The sequence below is a fragment of the Nematolebias whitei genome, chromosome 8 (assembly GCF_014905685.2).
Source record: "Nematolebias whitei isolate Nwh7 chromosome 8, NemWhi1, whole genome shotgun sequence".
NCBI classification, from domain to species: Eukaryota; Metazoa; Chordata; class Actinopteri; order Cyprinodontiformes; family Rivulidae; genus Nematolebias; species Nematolebias whitei.
The window spans coordinates 28,183,572-28,193,908 of NC_056505.1; the positions used below are offsets into that span (position 1 = coordinate 28,183,572).

The window sequence follows — 10,337 nt, forward strand, 5'->3', positions numbered from 1 at the left end:
ATTAAAGCCTGCAGCTTCACCGTCTCCAGCTCACTTCACCTTCGGATGCTGCGGGGCCACTCTGCGAGGGGAGACAGGACCATGAGAGGACGATGCCTCGAGATACTTTGATCCTCTCTGAGAATGATAGTAAGATCATGACAATGTTTTCATTTCTGTAAGAAAATAGCTTTTTTGCTTTGCACATCATGTTACTTTATGTAGGTTTTCTAAAAACACTCAAGATTCACAATGTTGTCTTTTTGTGATAGTTACAATTACAGTTTAATAATATTATACTTTGTTGTTTTATACATATTGATTGATAAACAAACTTCAATGCATTTGAATTTCGCCTGTTTAAACAGGGTTGACCTAGAGCCCTTTTTCCTACAAAGACATGCATATTTTCATGATACATGTGAAAGTAAAACTATTATTAGATCGTTTTCACCCTGCAAAACAATAAAATATCAATAACAGACACTTTTTAATGTAGCACATTCCTGCTTCCTGCTCACCCTGTTTAAGTTTTGGGAGCTGGCCCTCAACCGTCTCTCCTGTCCTTGGACTTGGCCACTTCATCTTCCCTTCATTAGGCCTTTGTTTGCTCCTTTTGTGCCCCTCTGCTGCACCCGACCGTAATGACCCGTGTGCTGCCCACTCCGGTTACAGTAAGGACACACATCAAAAGGCCGATTACATAAATATCTGTTCAGACTGTCAGTGGTCTTCTTTGTTTTCCTCTTTATCCCCTTTTACAGCAGCACAATGGAGTCAGGTGCACAATAAGGAAGGTTTGACTCGACCAGTGAAAGGGGTCAGTGTGGCATTGAAGGCATAAAATATGGAGAGGATTTATAAAAACCTGAGGTTGTAATAGGATGATCTCATGGATTTATGCAGTATAGAGACATATATCAAAACTTGCATTAGCTTGAACAGTTAAGTATGAAGAGATGTCTGCAGGGTTATCATATGTAATCAAGTACAGGTGTTTTGTGACGTGCAAAAGAAATGGTTGAAATAATGCCATTCCTTCTGTACAATAAAATCAACTTACATGCAATTTTTAATAGGGTCCTTGAAGTCCAAGTAGCTTGCTGAAGCCAATAGCATTTTATATGTTTGTAAAATGGTCAATGGCTTCAACAAGCTACTTGGAGTTCAAGGACCTTATATATATATATATATATATATATATATACGTATATATATTCTGAATGGTAACTCTAAATTGTCCCTAGGAGTGAGTGAGAGAGTGAATGGTTGTTTGTCTCGTTTGTCTCTCTGTGGCCCTGTGATGGACTGGAGATCTGTCCAGGGTGTACCCCGCCCCTCGCACAGTGATTGCTGGACATGGGCACCGGCGACCCCCGTGACCCAAAATGGAAGAAGCGGGTAAAAGATAATGGATGGATGGATGGATTCAAATAAATAGGACAAAAGACAAAAAGTTTTGGAAGATGTCTTGTTTTTTTAACTTTGTAGATTTTACACTTACGTCATCTCTCCTCCTCAGCTGACATTGAGCTGGACTTTACAGGTCAGTGGGCTCTTCATTGACTACATAAATGTGAAATATACAATTCTTAAATCAGCATAAACTGAAAAACGATGTGATAGACATATTATTGTTCTTTAAAAAAATCAGTTTTGTTTTAGAGATTGTTCTCTGTATGTTTCTTTCTATTTACCTCCATAGTCATCATTTCATATTGTTCTTAAGTCAAAATGAGATTATTAGACAAAAATTCACAATACTAACCTTTTTCTGGGTTGACAGCATAGCAAAGAGACATAAAATTGTAGAAAAGTGCTGCAAAGCAAGAATTAGTATTTGTTTGCACAAAAAATAAAAATAAAAACCAGTGAACGAGAGCAGAATCATGCGTTTGTTACAGGGGATGATGATTTTCAAGAAAGACATGAGACGCAAATGCACAGAGGGTACAGAGGAGCTACTGACAGAGAGAAGAAGAAGAAGAAGAAGAGGAAAAATAGTGGGAGAAATGAAACTTCCTCATCAGCAGACAGAGGAAAGGAGTTTCAGCCAAGGAAGAAGAAGACAGAGAGGGACCGGAGAAGAAGCAGTGATCGAGAAACAAAGCAAAGCAAGAGGGACGAGGGGGACCGGGGCCAAACAGCAAGGCACAAGACAGCAAAGACAAAGAAGAGCAGCAAGAATGAAAAAACTAAAAAGAAAGACTATGAGGTGGAGAGAGAAGCTGGAGAAAGAAAGAAAAAAGGAAATAAGAAACAAGGAAGTGCCAAAAAAGTGGAGAAGAAAGAGGGTGGAAGTAAACATGTGACCAAAGAGAACTCACAGGAAGAGAAGAAGAAGAAAAAGCACAAAAAAGTTGTTGAAACGAGGTAAAACTTCCACAGACCTGTGCTTTCTCTGCATTTGTTAAGGTAAATAACACGAGTCTTCAATATCAGTTCTGAACAGGAGACAAGTGAGGAAGGAGATGATGAAGATAATGCCAATGATGACGAGGAGGTGAGGCCGGACTCTCTGTCCCCAGAGGAGCTGGAGAAGCTGAAGGAGGCCGTAGATGAGAAGAAGAAACTGATCCAAAGTCTGAGGGGGAAACCCTGGCCGATGAAAAACAAACTCGTCACTTTACGGTACTTTAGTTAATTTCCAGAATAAAGTTTCCTGTTCATGTAGCTGGTAATACTTTATGTGAGTGTGTGCTTTATTTCAGAGAGTCTCAGAAGTTTGTGGAGAAATATGAAGGAGCTTTGGGGAAAGGAAAAGGCAGGAAGCTGTACGCGTACAAGGTCATGATGGCCAAGGCAAGTTGACGATGGATTTCACTTGATACAAATATTTAAATGTATTCAGTTAAAACTGGGATTAAAACACACACACACACAAAACATTCATGTCATTAGAGGTGGATGAAGTTTATACGAGACTTTGAAAACTTCAAAACCGCCTGCATCCCATGGGAGATGAAAATAAAAGAGATTGAAAGTAAGTTTACCTCATGAGAATGTTTTAAGACAACTTAAGCCTATTTATGTTGACCAGACACATTTCTCTGACAAACGATGTCCATTATGTATTGTATACAGGTCATTTTGGCTCCTCGGTGGCCTCATACTTTATCTTCCTGCGGTGGATGTACGGCATCAACATGATCCTGTTTGGACTGACCTTTGGCCTGGTTATGGTACCAGAGGTATGTATCCAAAATGTACCCTAACATTTATTAATTCATCTCTGGACGATTCTCTCTTAAATAAGATTAATGTTTTTAAAAAATCATGAACAAAGTTTCACCAAAGTGCTAGAAAAACTAAGAGCCAATTAAATAAAACAAAGTTTAAGTTGTTCTGCTCTATTTGAGTTGAATGTCTGTGAGTATAAAAGTTGGACTGTCAGGATCCTGTTTTCTTATTCTTGACTTCAGTTATGTTCCTTGTGTTCTCTTTGTGCCATTACTCACGTTTCTTTAATTAGTTTCTGCTGCCCCAGTCATCTTGGCACACCCAGCTCCTCCTGGTCCTGGTTTCATTTCACAGATACCATCAGCCTCAGTCCATTCAGTCATTTTTCATTTACTCACCAGTCGAACAATGTTGTTTTTTTATACCATGCCCTCCTCAAATTCTTTGTGCTCCATGATTGTCTTCTTGTCCCTGTGCTAGGTCGGTGTAGGTAAATTTTATTGTCACATCAGCAATTGTTTAAAAATAGTGTTTAGTTATTTCATCAAGCTCATTATGTTTATCTACATTCTGGGCCTGAACCTTCTGCCAACCCTGACAGGGATGTTGATGATGATAATTATTATTATTAGTCAGTATAGATCTGAATATATCTGGGACAAGATATATATTCTTAAAATAGATTTAAATTTATGACAAAAATAAAACAGGGCCCTGAAAGGAGCCTTGTGGAACTCCGAATTTAAGTGCAGCTGAATAATATTCATGATGGCAGATTATTTATTTTTATTTTTTCAAATATAATGTTAACAACCATAGAAAAGTCCTTGTTCAGTGTCCCATATGAGGCGTAAAAAGTTCATATGATTCTTCTCCCCTTCCCTGCCGACCATCAACAGGCTTTAATGGGACGGCCCTACGGCACCATTCCAAGAAAGACGGTTCCCAGAGCTGAGGAGGCCAGTGCCATGGACTTTGCTGTCCTCTGGGACTTTAAGGTCAGTTACAGATGAACCACATAATGCTATTTTTTTTAGATTGTTTTATTGCACTTTATCATGTGCCAGTTTTTATTAATTTAGTATGTAGTTCTGTCTGAACTGTATTCACAGGGGTACGCTCAGTATTCGGTCCTCTTCTATGGCTACTACAACAACCAGCGTGCCGTCGGCTGGCTCAAGTTCAGAATGCCTCTGTCGTACTTTCTGGTTGGTGCGGGCACAGTGGCTTACAGCTACATGGTCGTCATTAGAACGTAAGTTATTAAGGCCGATAAGTAATTGATGTAATTGATCTTTGGCGAATCATTCTACAGAGTGCATTTATTTCTGAATGAAGGATGGCTCGTAATGCAAATGAGTCGGGGATCGGAGATGATAACAGCTTCAACTTCAGCTGGAAGACGTTCACCAGCTGGGATTATTTGATAGGAAACCCTGAGACTGCAGACAATAAATTTGCCTCCATCACCACCAGCTTCAAGGTCAAGGCTTTTGATTGTTGCATTTCCAGTCTGGTAACTGATGCAACAGTTTTTTTTAACCACTCTTTTTGCTTCATGTTTAGGAAGCCATTCTGGAGGAGCAGGAGAGTCGGAAGGATGACAACATCCACCTGACTCGTTTCCTGCGGGTACTGGCAAACTTCCTGGTCCTGTGCTGCCTAGCAGGAAGTGGATATCTCATTTACTTTGTGGTGCGCCGCTCTCAGAAATTTACCCTGGATGGTCTCGAGAATCACTCATGGTGGGAAAGGAATGAGGTAAAAATGACTGAATACAGAATATCAGACCCACTGCAACATTTCTTTAGGGAAATTATTTCATGTAATATTTCTTAATGTGGCCTGTTGATCTCTAGGTTAGTTAATTTTAAAGTCGAAGCATAAATCAGGTGTTTCCAGTGACTCAAATATTATAGTTTCAAATTTTAATGTGAAAACTCTGCTGAGCATCTATTATTTCTTGTAGGTTTAGAAGACATTTATTGTAAAATAATACATGATACTGTTGTAAAACTCATCTCAAATTAAAATATCAATTGGGTTTTGTCAAAGCTGAATAAAATATTGTGGATGTGTGTCCTGTGAACTCACCCACTTGCTAAATCACAGTATTAGTTTCTTATTATTCCATAGAGTAAGTTAGTTTACAATTCAATCACACTGTATACACATGCACTTAAAGTAAATTTCATAGTAATACATTTAAAATTTTTGCCAATGGGTAAAAAAGACCATAAGATAAAAGAGCAGTATTCTGAAGTGTCCTTGAATCCAATTGTTTGAGTGAAGCCCTTTCCATGTCTCAGGTGAACATGGTCATGTCTTTACTGGGAATGTTCTGCCCCATGCTGTTTGACGTCATCAGCACCCTGGAGAACTACCACCCTCGTGTTGCACTGCAGTGGCAGCTGGGTCGCATCTTTGCTCTTTTCTTAGGAAACCTCTACACATTCATCATTGCCCTCATGGATGAGATCAACCTGAAAGTGAGAACCATCCTCACATGCAGATGAGTGGTATTGTTCTTTTAGTGTGACTAATCAAAGTGTGCCTTCCTCAGAGAGAGGAGGAAAAGGTAGTGAAATATAATATAACCATGTGGGAGGAAAGCCATTACAACGGGACCGTGTCAGGAAACTTCACTGCTCCGCCTGTCACCATCCATCCTGCTGATGTGCCACGAGGGCCTTGCTGGGAGACCATGGTGGGGCAGGTCAGGGTGCTCCTTTTTTAAAAAACTGTTGTGAAAAGCTTGTATTTACCAGAAATGGCATTGTTACATAAAATTAGATCATTTTCTGAAGCAATATACTGTAATAATAAACTACTGGTCAGCCACTGGTGATGTCAGATTTCTTGGCATGTTGTATAGAAGCAGTGAGATGTTTGCTACAGTGCTACTTGGATCAATCAATCAATCAATCAACCTTTATTTAGACAGGTAAATCCCATTGAGCCTCGAGGACTCATTTACAAGAGAGACCTGATTTCAACAAAGAAAGATGACAACAATGGACAACAGCAACAACAATAAACAGTTATAAAAAGTCATACTGCAGGTTTTTTTTTTTTTTAACAAATAGGATGGCTAAAAAAACAAAATAAAACAAAAACAAAAAAAACCCAGCTAGATTCCAAGACAAATGTAGAAAACTAAAAACAGGAACATGTCAGCATTGGACCCTGCCAGGTGTCCAACAGATTCTTAAAGACACTTAGAAAGGTCAAGGTCGAGAGCTTCAAATCTTTTTGTAGGATATTCCAGGAAACAGGAGCGGAATAGGAGAAGGCCCTTTTGCCTAGTTCAGTCCTCATTGAGGGAACACTGCAGGTAATAATGTCCTGAGAACGCACTCCGTAGCTGCACTCATGCAGAGACATGTAGGAGGAGATGTATGAAGGCAACTCCTCCTCCATCATTTTCCTCACTAAATAAACGACCAAGTATAATATTTTAACTGTGCTCTCTTTATCTACTTTTAGGACTTGTGTGAAAATATGATGATGTTTTAGATCACATTTATGCAGAAATATAGAAAATTATAAAGAGTGCACAAACTTTCAAGCACCCCTGTATGTCCCATTCTGTGGATGGACATTATATAAATGCTCCAAACGGATGCAGAGAAGTACTAAAAGCTTAATTTTTGCAGGAGTTTGTCCGGCTGATCATCTCAGATACGATGACAACCTACATCACCCTGCTGATTGGTGATTTCCTCAGAGCTGTGCTCGTCCGCTTTCTGAACTACTGCTGGTGTTGGGACCTTGAGGCTGGGTTTGTGAGTTATCCTTTTAATAAAGATCACAACTATTAATTTTACTGATGGTGAATTGAAATATTGCTAAATGTTACATTAGATTAACAGTTTTTTTGTGTGGCCTTTTTGAAAGCCTTCCTACTCTGAGTTTGATGTCAGTGGAAACGTTTTGGGGCTCATCTTCAATCAAGGAATGATATGGTGAAAACACAACTATGATTTTATTTATAAGCTTTTTTTAGTACAGCCAAATGATCTGGCCCAGTAAAAACCACAATAAATGATGATAAATGACCTTTTCTTTCAGGATGGGCGCCTTCTACGCCCCCTGCCTGCCGGCCCTGAATGTCCTGCGGCTCCACGTCTCCATGTATCTGCAGTGCTGGGCTGTGATGTGCTGCAACGTCCCACAGGAGAGGGTCTTCAAAGCCTCAGGCTCTAACAATTTCTACATGGCCATGCTGCTGGTCATCCTCTTCCTCTCCACTCTGCCAGCCATCTACACCATCGTTACCATCCCACCTTCGTTTGATTGCGGACCCTTCAGGTAACGATGCGAGTTTAAGGTGTCTGTGTTCTATATTTATCAGTTGTCACTCTTTCTCCATAGCGGCAAGAACCGGATGTTTGACGTGATCCAGGAGACGCTGGAGTCTGATTTCCCAGCCTGGTTCAGTAAAGTGTTCAGTTATGCCTCTAACCCTGGGCTGGTGCTTCCTTTTATCCTGCTCATGGTGTGAGTCACCTGCAGATTGTCACCTGTCGTATATGAAAATACATTTTTTAATATTTATGTTGCCTAGTTTTATGTCATTCCTCTGTTACTTTCCCTTTCAGATTGGCCATTTATTATCTGCAGTCTACTTCCAAAAGCTACAAACAAGCAAATGTAGAACTGAAGAAAAAACTGCAAATGGTAATCCATACATTAGTGTATATAGACTCCTGATTTCTACTAGTAATAAGGTTTTGAGCAATTTTGAACACATAATAAAGTTTGCATTTGAACATTTAATAGAAATGATACTCGGGTCATTAAAAACAATTCAACAATGAAGTCTAAAGTCAAAACATGGACTTTTAGGCTTCCAAATAGTGGGCTGGTGTGAAGTTAGACCAGATGTCCTTTGCTATAATAGCTGTATTTGTGTGTTCACTCCAGCAGAGAGCAGCACAACAACTCAGACTGATCCATCTGTTCACATTTGTTATAACTTATACTGTAATGTTATTTTCAAAACACACAAGCTGAATAAAATTATAAAACACATGGTTGTAAATTTCCATTTCGGAGTAAACTAGATGACGATGCATTCTTATTTTGTTAAGCAAAATGAGGAGAACAAGAAGAAGAACAAACGAGCAGCGCTGAAAGCACAAATGGATCTGGAGGAGGCCAGAAAAGAAGCGTCACAGGCGGCAGAGCGTCACAAGGACAACAGCAATTCATTGCAAAACCAAGAAGGTGAGAAAATATCAAAACGTTCAATAAAAATGAGAAAATAAAATTTATACTTTCAGAGCTTTCGGTTCTTGACACAAAAACACCTATTATTTTTCTTTGTAAAGAACATCAGTTAATCTATTTAGAGTATTTATTTAATAACAGCTTGCATATTCCTAAACTTAAATGGTTGTGTGTCTCGTTTGTCTCAATGTGTCCCTTTGATGTACTTGAGATCTGTCTATGGTGTCCACATTTGTAACAATGCATCTTTAATTGCACTGTTCCCTCAGCAGATGAAGAAAACCACAGCAGAAGCCGCCGGATTTATCGTGGGCGAAACGAACGAGGCCCTCCTCCTGCCGCTGATGAAGAGATATCAGCTAGAGGTCCTGTTTCCAGGAACTATCACCATGGCAACCTTGGGACCCCTCAATACCTGCCAGGTTTATCTCAACAAAGAGAGATCACGATGTATGGAGCACCGAACCCGCACAACCCCTGACAGAACAAAACCAGACTTAAAACTAAACCTTTTTACTGAGAGTTTCATGTTTATACTGAAGTATACTGAAGAAAATAAAAATACTTGCACACGATTCCTGAGTACAGCCTGTGTTACAACATCAAAACTTTTTTGTCTTCCAACAGCAAAGAATCATTTTCTTGAAATGTTACAATGAAAGAGCAGCACGGTCACGCAGAGCTGCTGCCTCTCCATGAGAAGGTCTCCGGTTCAAATCCTGGCCGGGGACCTTTCTTGGTGGAGTTTGCATGTTCTCTCCGTGCATGTGTGAGTTTTCTCCGGGTATTCCAGTTTCCTCCCACAGACCAAAAAAATGCATGTTAGGCTGCCTTCAGGCCCAGGTCTCCCTTGAATGAGAGATCCATGATCTCAATGGGTTTTGCCTGGTTAAATAAAGGTCGATAAAGATGATTGATGGATGCTGCAATAAAACTTGAAAACCTTCAAGTTAATGGCAAAATGAAATCAAATTAAAATAAATTAGTTCATTTTCAGAATTATCGTAAACAACAGAGGAGTAGCATGTGTCTATTTTGTCTCTTGACCTCTTCATCCTTACTTTTTATGCATTTTAAGTCAGATATTCAGCTTGGTTCCATCTTCACTCCCTAACAAAACTCAACCTGAAATATTTTGACAGATTGAACACTAAACATTTTAAACCATCAAGGTATGCTTTACTAATTATTAAAGCTAAACTTGTCAGTATTACTTGCACAAAGAAAACCTTAGCTTTGCTTATTGCTCAGTTAAGAATATTAACTTTCTGAATGATTATTTTCTAAATACATGTACCAGTAATTCTGTATATTTTAAATCAAAAATTGTGTTTCATTGCAACTTTATATACAGAGGAAGCCTGCATTTAACTGCAGCTAGACCAAAGATTTGAAGTATAAATTGGACAAGTGGATTTTCCCCACTGAATACATTGAAATGTCTGAAATATTTTCAATTCCTTCAAAACTTCCATCCATCCATCCATCCATCCATTATCTTTACCAACTTCTTCCTTTTCGGGTTGCAGGGGTCACTGGTGCCCATGTCCAGCTATCAAAGTGCAAGTGGTGAGGGACACCCTGGACAGGTCTCCAGTCCATCACAGGGACACAGAGAAAAACAAGACAAACAGCCATTCACTCACACCTAGGGACAATTTAGAGTTACCAATCAGTCTAACATGCATGTTTTTGGTCTGTGGGAGAAAACCAGAGCACCTGGAGAAAACCAATGCATGCACAGAGAGAACATACAAACTCCACCCAGAAAGGCTCCCAGCCGGGATTTGAACTGGGGCGACCTGCTCGGTGAGGGGCAGCAGCTCTACCAACTGAGCCGCAGTGCTGCCCTCCTTCAAAACAATTGTTCTTTTAAAAATCTGCTTCAGTATGTTAGCTATATTTTTCTCTTCTACTTCTTTAGTTTTTAATGTTTTGCTTCATTT

General features: G+C 39.5%; 1 protein-coding gene across 1 annotated transcript; it reads left to right on the plus strand.

Annotated features, from left to right (window-relative positions):
* Positions 1-58: 58 nt before the first annotated feature.
* On the plus strand, positions 59-8,947 carry tmc1 (transmembrane channel-like 1). Its single transcript, XM_037680551.1, has 20 exons — positions 59-129; positions 1,502-1,525; positions 1,884-2,352; positions 2,422-2,610; positions 2,691-2,781; positions 2,881-2,962; positions 3,064-3,170; positions 4,059-4,157; positions 4,272-4,414; positions 4,498-4,642; positions 4,726-4,920; positions 5,469-5,648; positions 5,723-5,875; positions 6,816-6,944; positions 7,057-7,124; positions 7,231-7,470; positions 7,534-7,659; positions 7,761-7,839; positions 8,253-8,388; positions 8,661-8,947. Exons 1-20 carry the CDS (start codon positions 93-95, stop codon positions 8,870-8,872), a joined length of 2,904 nt encoding a protein of 967 aa, XP_037536479.1. The 5' UTR covers positions 59-92; the 3' UTR covers positions 8,873-8,947.
* Positions 8,948-10,337: the final 1,390 nt, after the last annotated feature.

Excerpts from the sequence above, each read along its gene's own strand:
- tmc1 (XM_037680551.1), top strand. The coding sequence starts at position 93 with ATGCCTCGAGATACTTTGATCCTCTCTGAGAATGATA. Across the intron at positions 4,158-4,271 it reads CTGTCCTCTGGGACTTTAAG|GGGTACGCTCAGTATTCGGT; the intron begins GTCAGTTACAGA and ends CTGTATTCACAG. Across the intron at positions 5,649-5,722 it reads TGGATGAGATCAACCTGAAA|AGAGAGGAGGAAAAGGTAGT; the intron begins GTGAGAACCATC and ends TGCCTTCCTCAG.